Below are 15,589 nucleotides of genomic sequence, written 5' to 3' on the forward strand. Positions count from 1 at the left end.
ACGCTGTTGTGCCCCACTCTGCACAGGGACTGTGTAGGGTAAGGCTGCTAGTCAGCAGGCACGTGAACTAAAGGGTGTCTTAGTGCCTCTGGATGATTCGTGTAAGCCTGACACTCGCCCATATTCTTCTACAGGTTTCTTCCATGTAGACACATGGGAAACCTTTGAGCAGCCCCCACCAGCCGCTGCTGGTAGATCATTCCTTGACCTGGCATGACAACGGGGCTCTCTGGCCAGTCCCACAGTCAGCCTTCCTGAAGGCATGGGGGTACCAGAGGGGATTTTGAATATAAGAGAGAAAAACAGAAATGTGACTGCTAAACGAATTTGTCCCCAGTAGCCTGGAGTAACAAATAAACAAGCAAAAAAGAGTTACAGGATTGGCTTACGGCCCTATCCAGTTCCTTACACCGTTGTCCTGTGTTGGGTTGGCCTGCCCTCGCTCCTCCAAGAGACATTCTCTCCTCAAGCCTCCCCGGCCATTTTTCAACTCTATGGGCTATAAGCTGTGACTGCTCAAAAACTCGACCAAGGTAACCCTTGGGGCATGGCAACCCACAAGCACACTCTTGCGAGGTCAGCATTCCTGCGGCCGTTCTGACCTGAGCGGTGGACAGTATGTGACAGAGATACCCACTGAGGTCTTTCCATAGAGGAGCCCCTGGGGTGTGCCCACGGGACCCTTCAGGACACAGTCGCAGTGCGCCTCCCCCAAGAAGCCTGCCCCGACTCCAGGCCAACTCTGCATGGGTGGGTGGGGGGACGTGTTCACTCTATACCAGACACTGTGCCCTGCGCCCCGTGCCCTGTACACGTAGTCCTCCTGCTGCCCTGTGAAGTCAGTACAAGAATGATCCCCGCGTTAGGGAGGAGGAAACAGCCTCAGGTTGTATGTTCCTTTCCCACTACTGCGGTAACAAAGGATCACAACCTTAGTGGCTTAGAACAGCAGACATTTATTGCCTTACAGTTCTGGAAGTCAGAAGTCTGCCGTGGGTTTCCCTGGGCTACCACCGAGGTGATGAAAGGGTGGTGTTTCCTCTGGAGGCCGGAGGCAGAATGCGTGTCCTTGTCTTTTCTAGCTTCTGGGGGAGACTGCCCGCCTTAGCCCATGGCTGCTTCTTGTGTCTTCAAAGTCAGCAACATAGTCCCTCACATCTCTCGGGCTCTGAAATCTGTTTCCATCGTCATGTCCCCTTCTCTGACTCTGACCTTCCTGCCTCCGCTTGATCCCCCTGTGACTACTTTGGGTCCACACAGATCATCCAAGACAATTTCCCCATCTTGAGTTCCTTAATCTGCAAAATCCTTTTAGCCGTGCGGGGGAACATATGCCCAGGTCCCAGGGATGGAGACGTGGGTGTCTTTGCGGGTTCCACTGATGTCGGGTTGCACAGGTAGCAGAACCTAGCTCGGTCTCCAGAGTCAGTGCCTTCACCTACCACTGTAGGGAAAGGGAAGGGGAACAAGGAAGGGACATTGTCCCTGTGGCAGTGGCAGTAGAGGGAAGAGCCTGGTCTAAACAGACCCTTGGTGGATGACTGGCTCTGCCTAACAAAGAGGACAGAACTCAGCCAACCTGACTTGTAGAAAGGCTTCCACCTTCAAAGTGTAAGCATCCATGCTTTCAGTTAGCAGGTTATCTGTCAAGAACCTAATGTGTGGCCACTGCCGGTCGAAGCACTAGGATTCTCCCGTGGGGAATGGCACAGCCGTGAGTCTTTGTCCTTGTGGAGGTCCTTCTGATGAGGTGTTGCATTCCTAAGGCTGCCTTAGCCTAGGACCACAATGTCAGTGGCTTACAACACCACAGATGCATTGCCTCACCTAGAAATCCAAAATTGAGGGCTCGAAGAGGGAGAGCTCCCTCTCCTTTCCCAGCTTTAGGGGGTTCCTGGTGTTTCCTGGCTCTCTCATAACGTGAGCTTTTCCTCTTTGTGCCTCCAGACCTCCCCCCACTTTCTCTTTTCCAGGTGCCAGTCATTGGGTACCTTAAATCCAGGAGGATCTCCTCTTGGGATCCTTGCATTACATCTTCACAGACCTTCATTTCAAATCAGGTCACCTTCTGAGGTTCTGGGTGGATGTGAATGTTGAGGGGATGTGGTTCAACTCACCACATGAGGGAAGAGGGACCGTGTGAGCGTGAAGAAAGAGAGAGCATGTCAGATGGTGATCAGTGTTCTGAAGAAAAATACAGCAGAGGACAAGGGTAGGGGGCTGCTGGCTGGAGGCCCCGGAGGTTGCCGTTGGAACCCGAGTGGTCCCCGAAGGCCTCACTGGAAGGACATGTCTGAGCCAAGACTAGAGCTCTGGAGATGTCCCTCTTCATGGGTATGTATGGCCACTGCCAGCCGAGTGGCCAAGAAGAGAGTTTCAGACAGGTTGCTCTCATTCTGTGTTTGCTCCCCCTCTCCTCTTGATCCGGGGTGTGTCCTCGTGCTTGCAGCCTGGACAGTGACCCTCCTTGATGGTCCAGTGCGGTGCAAATGACAGCAATCATGGTAATCATGGGATCTGGCGGTGGCCCCTCCTTCTTGGGTGAGGACCCAGTGTGCCGACTAATTGTGTAGAAGCAAGTAGGAAAACTGTCTGTGGGGTGGAAACAGTGGGGAGTAAAGAGGAATATGCTTCTGGACCTCGGGGCAGTCCTGAACTAGCCTGGCCGAGGCCCAGCCCGTGCATCTGGGTTAGCGAGAATGCTGAAAGGGATTTGGGGGCCTTCTCACAGTGGAGGGGGGTCTCAGGTGAACCCAGATCCCCTGGGTTCTTCTTCATCACCTCCACTGTTAGGAGCTGTGAACAAATCCTAATCCTTTCAAAGCAGAAGGTGGAGAGGGGATGAAATCATCGAGGGGCACAGCTCTTGGTACCCTGAGAGCTGACAGAGGTCGACGCAGGGAGAAGGCTCACCTTACTCAGAAGCCAGTTTTATTTGGAAGTGCTGGCCGCTGAGGTCCAAAGAAACTGCTTACCCACACCATCTCTTTAATTGATGTTCTCTGACTTGGAACAAGGACCATTAGGAACGCCCCTTTTAGTAAATACATGTTTTAATGGAATAGATTTTTTTTTTTTTTTGAAATGACCTTATCTCAGGCAGCAGGCACTTTCATAAGTATGTATTGATTGGCTTTTAAAAATTCCTCAAATGTTTTCACTTGTCTCTGTGACCTAGAAGATGTCCTGTTCCCAGCACCTTCTCCAGCTTCAAACACAATGTTCCCATCTTCTTTGGAAGCCTTCCAGGCGACCTTTCATGTTTTTGCTTTTGTAATGTTTTGTAAAGCTTAGGTTCTTATGTTTGGCTATATAGAGAGGGGACTGTTTCTGATAGGCATTTGTCCCAGGTATTTGTCCCAGGAAGAGGGGCCACCTGTGTTCCCAGTGGGGAAATGGAGGCCCAGAGTGGCAAAGGCATGTGGGGGCAGAGCAGCTTTGAACCCAGATCTTCTTGACTCAAAAGGCACCTTTTTCCCATGTTTATTTCCATGTTATGTATTTTAAAAACCCCTCCCTTAAATTCTTCAGCTCGTGGTTTGTGTTTGGAAGTTAAAAAAAAATGCCATCTTCAGTAAACTCATCACCCACAAAAGAACCACATGGGGTGCAGGCTACAGATCCCTTTTGTGTGAGGGTTTCAGTCTGCAAATGTGTTTTATGTGTGCTGAATAGCTCCAAGTTTCAAGACAAAGGCTGGTTTTCCACCAGGCCAGTTAACAGGCCAGCCCAGTGAACAAAAATCAATGAAACAACTTATGCCAGTATCATGGAGACATAGTCAAGAATTTTAGTCACTTTAAAATTGAATTCTTAATTCAGTTCAGCTAACGCTTGTTGCATACGGGCTGTGGGTCAGGCCCTGAACAAGGCCCTTGGGGAAAAGCGACGAATGAGGCTCTGGCCCAGAGAAGCTTACAGGTTAGGGCGGAAAGCGTACACCAAGCCAATACTGTCCATACATCGCAGAAAGGGCTCCTAGGGGGTGCTCGAGGCTGGGGAGACCCCAGAGAGCCCTTTCGTCTTGGGAGGAAGGCACATTGTGATTGAGAATCCTCCAAGAAGCCTTGAACTGGGGCTGCCTCCTTATGGAGGAAAGGTATGCTGCATGTTGACCCAGCACATGTGAGCAATGCCGGTGGGCTGTCCGGTGAGCCCCACTGCCCGGATCCCTGCCTCGTCATTACCATTTTGTGTTTGCGTAGCTTAATGTCATCCAAATGTTTGCGTAAAGTCTGTTTCACTTGCCCGAGTAATAAATATCACAACAATGACTACTATATACTGAGGAGGTATTGTAAGCCTCAGTTAAATAGATGCACATTTTGCTAACAATCCCATGAGGTAGAAACCATTAATATCTGCATTTCTGCAGGTGGACAGCCCAAGACACAGAGGGGGCACGTGACTTGCCGCGACACTGGCGTGTAACTGGCAGAAGCATTCTCCCCTTTGTGTGCTAGCCAGTCTGTTCTTTAGTCAATTCCTCGCAGAGGACAGAGTTCCAAGCTTTAAGTGGAACATGCTGTTCCCTCTCCCTGGAATGCTGTTCCCATTATTCTTGATGTGACTCAATAGTTTTCATCCTAGACCTCTGAACTGAAATGTCACCTTTCTTGGCCAATCTGAAGTAATTCCTCTGTGCCACATTCTTGGTTTCTGCAGAAGACCTACCTTAATTTAAAATTATTTTAAATTACTGTTTATTGTCTCGCTGGAATGTAAACTCATTAGTAGGGGGACTCTAATGGGTTGATACATTAATGTGTCCACAGTGCCAACTATGGTCTTTGGTGTCTGGTGGGTGCTCAGTAAATATTTGTGGTGCGAATGCCAAATACGGCACTAGGTCCTGGGGGGCCAAGGTGAATGAGGTGGGTCTTTCCCTTGGGGGACCTGCTGTCTAGTGGGAGAGACAGGCAATTAGCCGTGAATGCGATGTGCTGTATACACCTGGAGCACATGTAAGGTGCCACAGGAACACAGTGGAGAGAGCTACTGCTTTGCCTGGAGCTTGGGCATACATCATGGAGGAAGTGACATTGAACTCGCCTTGAATAAGGAACACCATTTCACCAAGTATACTGCAGGCTCAAGGGCACTCTGGGGGCTGTGGGAGCAGCATATGCTAGGGACGGCCAGGCGTGTTTGCACTATACATGTTAATCAAATAGACAGACTCATCAATCCAGAGTTGCCTAGGGATGAGTTTGGAGAAGAAGGCAGGAGCTAGATACTAGTGCCAGGGTAGAGACATGACCATGGAAATGTGTGTTCTAGGCTCCTGGTCATAAAAGACCCATAGGAAGAGGAGTTCGATGCTGGCAAAAGAGTGCCATTGAAGGTTATTTTAAGTAGGAAGTGCTATGATCAGCTCTGTGCTTGAGAATGACCTAGATGTCTGTATGGAGGCTGATTGGAGGCACTGGAGTTGGGAAGGTAGGAGCCCAGCTATAAGGTGATGGATGAGGGTAGAATGTAGGAGATAACATAGAGGAATGCTTAGAATTAATAGGTCATTACCAGCTGAATCCGAGAGTTGAGAAAAAAAGCCAAGGAAGACCCAAATTTTCTAATTTGATCCACTATTTGAATTACTGTTCATTAACCAAGTTCAGGCAGTATTTCCCAGTGTGCATGATGAGAACTTCTAAAAAAGTTGGAAGATGTTGCATCATTCATGTCTGTCTTGGAAAGTTACAAAGCACACCAGTATAGCCAAGGCTCTGAGAAGTCCTGCAGTAGAGACATTAGTTTAATTTTATTTGCCCAGTGTCTCCCAAACCTCTTAACAACAGGACCCTATTTTAGATACCCCCAGAACAACCCAAAGAACACAGGTTTTCTGAGAAGTGACTAAAACCTATATTTTCCTATATGGCCCATGCTCGAGGAGGACCTGTTGACTTTTATCTTGGCATTTATGATGCCATTATCCTGGGAAGTCCTTGGAAACTTTGAGGAATTTGGCGCAGGAGTAAAGACTGCTGAGGTTCACACCGGGCCACCTGACCACTCTGCCTCACCGTTTCCTCATCCTTGCAGGGGAGCCAATAATAATAATGTCTACTTCCTGAGGTGGTTGTGAGGATCAGTGAGTTACTTTCTGGGAAGCCCCAGGAGCAATGCCTGGCCTGTAGGAAGAGCTCAGTAAGTGTTAGCTTCTGTGCGAGGCCATAGAGGCGTATAAATGAGACCACAGATGTAGGAAATGACACTGCTTGGTTTTCATGTCTCAGGCACTCGGCTTGCTAACCCTGTGACCTTGGGAAAGCAATATGGTGTCTTCTATACCTCAGTTTCACCCATCTGTAAAGCAGGGCCAATGATCGTTCTTACTTCATAGGTTTGTTATGAAGAATAAATGAATCACATCACGTGAAAGAAGGTGGCCCTAGCATGTGAGATGGTTTCATTTTATTTAAAAAAAAAAAAAGTCTTCTAAATTGCTTCTGGAATTAGCATAATTTGATCATGTAGATTATCTTTTGGCTCCAGTGACGGAGGTCCAATTTTTCGGCTTCCCCAGCACATTATTTGGATCTGGTGTTTTGGCATTCCCCTTTCCTGACTATGGGGGCCTGGATTCAGCGTGTAGTTTGCCCCGGGGGGCCATCTTATTCTCTTTTATTTAGTCGAGTTTGGTTTCTTCATCTCTTGGACTGATGATGTCAAATAAGAGCCCCCATATTTTGGGGACCACCTAGCTCTTCCTCTGTGCCTTTCCTAAAAATGCAGGCATCTGCTTGAAATCCCTTAGCAGAAGACCTTGGGATGCTCTTGGAGCCAAACATTCCCCCCCGGTATGGACACAGCCTCCTGCTCCCTGAGAGAAAGGCTGGATCGTTTTCTTGTTAAAAGTTTTCTGATATGATATCAGTATAGAATCTTTGGAATAGGTCACACCAACCCCACATTCAAGCCAATTACCTGGTATTTAGTTATCAGGGACTGTCTGCTTTTGGCGAACAATTAGATTAGGGGATGCTGCTGAAAGTAGAGCGGCAGGAAGTAGAAGTTACATTTCTGAGTTCAAAGTTTCTATTTCAGGATTCTATTTCAGAGTGGGCTTTTTGAGGATGGAGGCAGGGAGGATGCCTCCTCCCCCACCATGCCCCTTCGGGCACCTGTGGGTTCTGAGTGGGAAGTTTAAGGTCCACCTGATTCCCCTGGGGGCTCCTAGAGGAAGGACAGGGTCCTAGGCTGTCTCCAGAAGAAGGGCCATGACACTGTGCTGTGGATTTTGACATTCGGAGTGAATGTCCGGGACCCAGCAGAGACTCAGGTGTGGTAGATCCTTGGGGACAGGCAGAAGTCCTCCAGGGGTTTCCATGTTTTTTTGCCAATGTTGTTATTAGCAGCTTACATTTTCTGTCAGCAAGGAGTGAATGTGATAATGTTGAAGTCGTGCAAGTTATGGGATAGTTTACGTGTTGATGTGGGATTTTTTTCTTTTTTTGACTGGAAGAAGGAGGCCGAAGTCCTAGGAAAGGGATCATAATAGGGAGGGGCTGCTGGCAAGGTGTCTAGTTGGCACCATCTGAGCCCTGGGGCCCTCTCTGAACTGAGGCCAGGATACTGTACCCTGCGGGGCACAAGAAAAAAATCCCTCTTAAATTCTGTTAGGATTTGAGGCAATTTTTGCACAGTAATAAGCTCTGGGTTGCTCTTTGGGCTTCTCAAAAGGGAAGTGTTAACTCAAAGATTGTAAACTATGAAGTGTTCTGGCGTGCTGCTGACCTAGTTGGATAGTCATAACTCCGAGAGTAGGTGAGAAAAGGCCTCCATGGTCCCAGGGTGTCAAATACTAATGACAGAAGAGCTCACTTACGTGCCAAAATTCACTTTTATCCTAGTTTTTCAGGGATTTGGTATCTGTCACTTAACTTTTAAAACTCATATTTACAAACACTATGGTAAGTAACTTCAGTGACACCTGAATTGTGGGTCTGAAGCTTTTTGCTTATTGTAGTATTGATTATACTGCTTCATTTGGTGACTAGAGAAAAGTAGCCTTCCATTTATTTTTATATTATTTTACAAGGTTTTTTTTTTAAGATTTTTATTTATGTATTTGACAGATAGAGATCACAAGTAGGCAAAGAGGCAGGCAGAGAGAGAGGAGGAGGCAGGTTCCCCGCTGAGCAGAGAGCCCGACGCGGGGCTTGATCCCAGGACACTGGGACCATGACCTGAGCCGAAGGCAGAGGCTTTAACCCACTGAGCCACCCAGGTGCCCCATTTTACAAGTTTTTAACAGCAGTCATGTATGTGACATTTACCTTGGTAGCTGAGATGTCGTGGTAAGGACCAATAACCTCTCACTGAACGAGAAAAAAAAGAGAGAGAGATTTTCTGGCCTGATAGAGTCAGATTCCAAGGTTCCCCAGCCCACAGGCATTTTATCTGCCTGGGAACTTCAGGTTTTTTTTTTCTTTTTTTCAGAGGTGGGTCTCCCTGTTCTTTATGCTGGCATGAAGACAATTAATAATTTAAATCCTACCCATTAAAAAACCAGAAATAATGTATAAATATAATAGTGTAGTAATAAATTTAAAAGTCGATCCAGCTGGGCAGTGTTCCCAGACTACCAGCTGAGCAAAAATACAAATCTGTAAGGTAGGAGAAAACTGTTATACGATGCAAATGGCCGCAGTCGCATTGTTTCCTGCTACTCTTTATTGCAAATGTACAGCCTTGAAGTTACATTATGGATAAATAGGTTTTGTGGGCTAAACCGGGGACCTAATCACTGTTTATAACATTATTTCTGTGGGGAGAAAGATGTAGTCCATATTACAGACAGATGGGTAACAAGCAAAATGGTGGGGGGCGGGCACAATAGGTTTGTAAATTGGGGGACTCCTGGGATTTTAACCTGTAGATGGATGTTTTGTGTTTAGGGCTAGGGATAGATGAAAATCAGAGGCCTCTCAGAATCCCCCTATCCCCCTCAAGTCCTTGCTGTCCTTTCAACCTGGAGACTCTGCCTGACCTTCTCTAATGTCAGTCCCCGGGGCACTCATCCTGGCCCAGCCCCACCCTCCCCCACCCCTGTTGAGGCCCCAGGAAGCCAGCAGGCACCCTGAATGTCTTTACCCTTTCACACCTTATTAAGTGGGTAGTTAAGGTTCATAGGAGGCCGCGCAGATGGGTGACCAAGTGGGTGGCTCTGTAGGCAGGTTTCTGTCGCTTGTGGCTGTGTGACGTTGGCACATTATCTCACTTCCCCGAGCCTCTATTTCATGCCTTAAGAAGGAGGTGGTTGGGAGGACTAACGTGGGAGTGCGGCCTATAAGCATGCAGGCCAGTGCCTGGGATGGGACAGGTGCATGCTGGGCATGTTACTCACTGATATTTGAGTTTAGACAGATTTCCACGAACTTGGGAAGCAAACCCATACTATAAAAGTACTCTCTGGGGGCACCTGGGTGGCTCAGTGGGTTAAAGCCTCTGCTTTCAGCTCAGGTCATGATCCCAGGGTCCTGGGATCCAGCCCCACATCGGGCTCTCTGCTCAGCAGGGAGCCTGCTTTCCTTCCTCTCTCTCTGCCTGCTTCTCTGCCTACTTGTGATCTCTGTCTGTCAAATAAATTTTTTTAAAAAAAGTACTTTCTGGATTCTGAAGAGCAAACCTAGAAACAAGTGCCTGGGACCTTTCTGTTCAAGAGTTGAAGCCTGGATGGGTTTTGAACATAGTTTTGTCATGAGTTGGGGGGAGACGGAGGGGCTGGTTCATGCACTCATATAGTTGAGTGGGCAACGTCGTGGTCTGTTATTGTTTTGTTTTGTTTTTGTTTGTTTGTTTGTTATGTTTTGTGGGTTTTTTTTTCAAAGATTTTATTTACTTATTTGACAGAGAGAGACACAGCGAGAGAGGGAACATAAGCAGGGGGGTGGGAGAGGGAGAAGCAGGCTCCCGGCTGAGCAGAGAGCCCAGTGCGGGGCTGGATCCCAGGACCCTGGGATCATGACCTGAGCCAAAGGCAGAGGCTTAACAACTGAACCACCCAGGCGCCCCTCTGTTATTGTTTTGAATAGATGAAGCTTTACAGCAGATTTCATAGAAACTAATCAGACTAAGCCTTCTTAACTATTTTTTTTCACTAAGGTAGTTCCATGTACTGTGTTTTTCACCTAAAGAAAATGGTTTTCTGTTTTTAAAAAATTTTTGGTTTGGGTTTTGTTTTGTGTTCTTCAGTGTTTCCTGATTTGCAAGCAGGCGAATGTCTACATATTGGCCTTATGGTGTAGGCATGAGATCAGATGGAAATAAGGACTGGAAAAAGAGAACAGTGACTGGGAGTCTTAGGGCTTCCGGGGAGACCCTCAGTAGAGGATGGGGCCTGAGCGGTAACACAGAGGAAGGGAAGCAAATGTGTCATTTGCCTGCCATGCCCAGTCTAATCCAAATCCCATTGTCCCCTTATCTGTCGCCTGAAGAAATTGAAATGAAGCCACTTAAGAGATCAGCGAACCTGAGAGCACGTCACTGAGGAACAGCCTCACAGAGAGCTGTGTCTGACCACGAGGTTTTAATTTCATTTGGGCAAAGGTTTAAGTGTCTACACCACCTGACCATTGCTTTTGTGATACATAGGAGGGGATAATTTCAAAATAACTGCTTTTATTTTATTCAAATGTGGGGGCTATAAGATCTCCCGCTCCTGAAGAAATGTGAATGTGTGGGTAACGTGCTGTCATGAAGGTTTTATAATCTGCAATATTGGAGAAGTAATAAGATGCTGTTGTTGGTTGACCATCTGGTTGTACATTCTTGGTGTCACGGTTTGCTATTTCATTTTTTAAAATTTATTATTTTTACTGGCGAGAAGCAAGAAATGGGAGTTTAGAAATTTCAGAGGTGTTTTAGAAGCAAGAAACTTATGTTAGTTGCTTAATATGGTTAGATTTTGTTTCTACCTTGTACAAAATGGGAACTAAAAGGTTGGCTATGTATTTTTTCTTTTTTTTCCCCCCAAAGATAAACTGGAAACTCCTAATCTCTTTCCTCTCTGGCCCCAGATTGGAACTTTGAGCTTCTATTAAAAACAGTCTCTTTGTCATAAGGAAGAGTCAGACATAAATTAGAAGAAAATTTTGGAAAGAAAAAGCACCCACAGAGAGGACCTATAGAGATTTCATAGTTCATCCGTCCACTCAGAAATATTTATTGAGACCCCAGTATTTGCATATCGTGCTGCCAGACCCTGAGGGATTTGTAGAAGAAATCTTAAAGTCATTCTCCCTTCCTTTGAGGAGCTTAGCGCTTACTTGGGGGTGGGGGGAGATGACAGCAACATATGAAACAGTTAAGTTGTAATTCAACACAGCATATGATTAAATACCAAAATGTGTAGTTCCGACAAGAAATGCTATAGGAGTTCAGCAAAGCGGTGGGGGGGGGGGTGATAACTCAGTGGCACTACTGTGTTCTGCCTACAAATTGGCACACTACAGCACTATTTGTATGAAATATCTTGCACTTGTTTTTTTGGCAGCCTTAGGCCTTGACTTCCAGGCATTAAGAGCCCATGACAATATTTGTACTCCAGTCTCTCCAGAACGGGCTTTTTGTTGTTTTGTTTTCAAACAGACAGAGCCTTAGACAAACCAGAGTGCCCAGGAGAGGCTGGGACTTTTGACAGTCATAACCCCTTTCAAACATAGAATAAGAAACCAGCTCCGTCATCCTGTTTTTCAATCCAGCCACACTCATCCCTCAGTGGCAAATGCTCCCTGATACCGACAGGCCGTTTAATTTGAACTTAATGTCCGTGACGGACGAGCTAGCCATCAAGGGTCGGAGGAATTGATGGCTTTGGAAAAGTGCTGATGAAAATCCCCATGGTCAGGACATTGGAGAAGGAGCCCACACAGACGTAGGGGAGTTTGGACGCAGATGTGCTCCCAGCAAACAGGGTTCCCCAACCCTTGCTCAAAGTACTGTGCCCGAGGATGATGCTTAATGAAACTCACTGGCTTCCTGTTCTATTTTTGTCATATTCAAATCAGCACAGAGCTCAGAGATGAAGCCATGGGGCCTACATTCGTACAAATTGAAAAAGGAGAGGAGAGGAAGAAGAGGAAGTAAAATGCTTGTGAAGTCTGATGCCCTTTCAGGGACCACATCCCGCCCCTCTCTGACCCTTGGAGGGACTCCCCACAGATGAATGCCTTTATCACTTGGCTGCTTTTCGATCTTGTGATTCATGAATTTTCCATTTCTTTTCAAACTCACGGTTGCTGGATCTCCTCAACCCCTCCATTTTAACCTCAGGCCTTGAGGAGGCTTAGATAACAGGGATGTTCTGGTCTCTTGATATTATCCAATAGAACAGTTGTGGAGTTCAAGGCTTTTGAACATAACACGGCCCTTGCTGTTCCTTCTTTTTGTCAGGTTGCTGGCCCTTCCAGTGAGGCAGGAGCTCCCAAGTGAGCGTGACCTAGAGTGGCCAAGACAGCCAGCAAAGGAGTGCACCCCACCCCACCGCCCCTTAGCTCCCGGTCATGTTTATTAGAGGACTTGGCCCCAACCACAGCTTAAGATTTATTTGGGACATCCTCTGCGCTGACAGACTTGGGAAAGTGGCCCTGGAAAGTGTTGTCCCCATATCTTTCTATATAATTGGGTGTCTGTCTAAATAAATGCTTTGTAGCAGATGGTTATAGAATGGCTTATCACATTCTTGGGAAGACTCTGCCCTCGAAATATATATATTTAATTCTCAGACTACAAAGCACAAGATGGCCTTATTAGTATCTTAATAACAGAAAGATTCCCACAGTAGGTTGAGATTCTGGGAATGAGCCCCAGACCTAAAATTTATATAATATGTAAACCCTTTCTTGGACTTGTCCTTTGCACCCAGGTTTTTCTCGAAGGGAGCTCTTTAATTTTAGAATCCATGAGAGGATGTGCTTTGGGTGTGTTTAATGATGTCATCCCGAGAGAGGCCACAAGAGCCAAAGTTCAGCGTGTTTTCTGCATTGGTTTTCTGCTTGTAGACATGATGGAAAAAATGCTCTGCTCTGGTCCCATTGCTTTTCATGGTTTTAGCATCACGTTCCCATTCTCACTCAAAATCAATAACCCTCTGCACAGAGCCTGCCATTCTGTACTGAAGCCAAGTATGAGAAGCTTTAACTAATGCATGTGTGGGGTTGCTGTTTTGTTGCCTTTTCCTTTTTTGGATAGGTGTACTTTTAAAGAAGATTGTGTACACCCAGAGAACCATGAAAACTGGCTGGATATTTCGTCGGGAGCTAAAAATTGCCCTCAAATTAACCTATTTCGAAGCAGTAAAGATAAGGTAAGAGGAAAGATTATAATTTGTCTCTGTTGTCTCATTTTGCACAACTGATGCTAACTTCCTTCTGTGTGTGAAATATCTTCTAGCATTAAAGAAGCTTAGTTAGGAGAGTCCATTCATTTAGTTACTAATACTAAATGCCTGGCAGATGCCATATTCTGGGCGAGATGCTAGAGAAATAGCAGAGAACAGACAGATGGTGAGCCTGCCCTCATGGAGTCTGTTGTCTTGTAGAGCTGAAGACTACCCTTATTCATTGAATTTAAAGAAAAAAAAACAACGAACTATTAATGTAGTAGAAAAATGTATTGTTTAAAAAAAAGAAGAAAGTGCAGATTCATGGTCAAAAAGATTACTTAAATGTGACTTAAGGATAGAATGTTATTTTATGGTCCTTCCCCTAATTCATGCAGGCTTCTCCTGGTAACTGTCTTATATACATGGCTTTAAGCAGTACCGGGAGAGAGGGCAAGAAACCACCACGGCCAGTGAATATTGCAAGTGGGGTCCCTTGGAAAGCCAGTGGGCTCTTGTTATGGCCATACCACCATTGGCAGTCCCTCCGCCCTGTCACTGGCCAAGACAAAGGACTCAATGAGAAGCATATGATTCAAACATCTCGTTCATGCACCGTCCATGCCCTACGGGAATATGGAATTCCTGCCTTGTAATCTCAGCAGTGCTGTAAGGAGACATTTTCTCCCTAATTATAGTTCTTGTATTATGAATAATTGTACAGAGTCCCCATCAGCAGCCAGTTGACCTGTCTGTCGAGCTCGCTCTGTTTTATTTGAATGCCACATTAACAAGGAAATGGGCCACTTTCTCTTTTCCTGTACACTTTGCCATTTCAAATAGCAATAACCATACCACTTAAGATGATTTAACATTTAATAAAGGAGAGCCAAAGCATTTAATGAGTGATAAATAATAAAAGAATAAAGCTTTCAAGTCATAACTGATCAGAACTTACAGATTTAAAGTTATTTGGCTGTTACCACTTTCTATTGTCTTCCGGCAGGTTGGGGTGGGGGGGAGGCCGTGAAAAAAGAACTTTCAAAGCTTTCATCCAATACTCCACCAGCCCTGAGTCAGACTGAAAAAATTGTGTGAAGAACATGCTTAGGTATCTCAGCATAGGTGTGGTCAAATTTTTCTCTTATCAGTCTGAAAAATAGCTAACTTTGGTGCTGATAGAGAATGATTAAAAAAAAAAAACATGATGTTTGAATACACCCAGGGCTCTGATAAATGGTTAAGATTATGCAAGATTTTTTAAAAATGATTTTGAAAATTTTAAGGGTGCTACTTCAGCTCAGTGTAGTAAGAGAAAGTAGCTTGTTCATTGTATGAAAGATGCTGCTTATGCAATTTGCTTACCAATCTTTGGGTTCGCTGGTATAAACTAATCACCATGTCTATCTAGTTTGGAACATTGCAAAAAATATTTACCACCCAGACAACCACTAGTGCTTTCTTCTCTACCCAAGTCCCACTGTGGTTTACCCAAATCCCTGTAGAAGCTTCCCACACAACCATTACCTCGCTCTCCAGCTACCATTGCTCTCAAGGTAAAGGAGATAAGAATTTAGTAATCTGAGTAAAGTTCATCTTTGAAACCAACTTTGGACTGATTATTTTAATAACATTGATAAGACATGTGATGCCATCTCTTAGTCATATTGTCTGAAAATATTTCCTACTTTTGTGGTCATCTGTGACTTACCTGAAAGTTCCAGATCTTTGTTGATTTAAGTAATAACGGACCCTGATCTACAGAGATGGCTGTCTATAGCTTGGGTCAAAGAGTATTGGCTACCTGCCCATCATATGCCTAGTAACATTCTAGTAGCTTTCTGAGTCCAGAAAGACCCTGATATAATGCAGAGCCTCTGCTTCCAAGAAGCATCATCTCTTTACACAAAACAATTAGAAGATTGTATATCCTCATCCTCATTACAGAATCGGCATTAACAAGAAATAATTGGAGCAATTCCAGTTGGCTTGGAGGGATTTCGTGAGGTTTTGTTGAGCAAAAACAGCAAGATGCAGAAAAGTATGTGTAGCATGATCTTGTATTGATCAAAAACTCAATATATGCTATTGATACATATAGCATATATGATATGCTATTGATATAGCATGATCTACTGTATATGTTTATGTCTCTATATAATTATTTGCGCATGAAGAAAAAATATGAACGAATTCTTACTAGGTCGTAAAAATGGGCTCTCCTGATGGCGGGACTGATGATGTGGTGAGAGGGAAGGCTGA

At 45.4% G+C, this 15,589-nt stretch overlaps 1 protein-coding gene across 2 annotated transcripts in view; it reads left to right on the top strand.

Moving 5' to 3' along the window:
- Positions 1–15,589, top strand: part of PLXNC1 (plexin C1) — a 141,333-nt gene that overhangs the window by 41,042 nt on the left and 84,702 nt on the right. For both annotated transcript variants that reach the window (XM_032874229.1, XM_032874228.1), the window contains exon 5: positions 13,198–13,312. In XM_032874229.1, the coding sequence (XP_032730120.1) occupies positions 13,198–13,312 (115 nt within the window). The remainder of the gene's footprint in view (positions 1–13,197; positions 13,313–15,589) is intronic.

Source organism: Lontra canadensis, unplaced genomic scaffold, assembly GCF_010015895.1.
Source record: "Lontra canadensis isolate GAN:19392208 unplaced genomic scaffold, GSC_riverotter_1.0 scaffold52, whole genome shotgun sequence".
Classification (NCBI taxonomy): Eukaryota; Metazoa; Chordata; class Mammalia; order Carnivora; family Mustelidae; genus Lontra; species Lontra canadensis.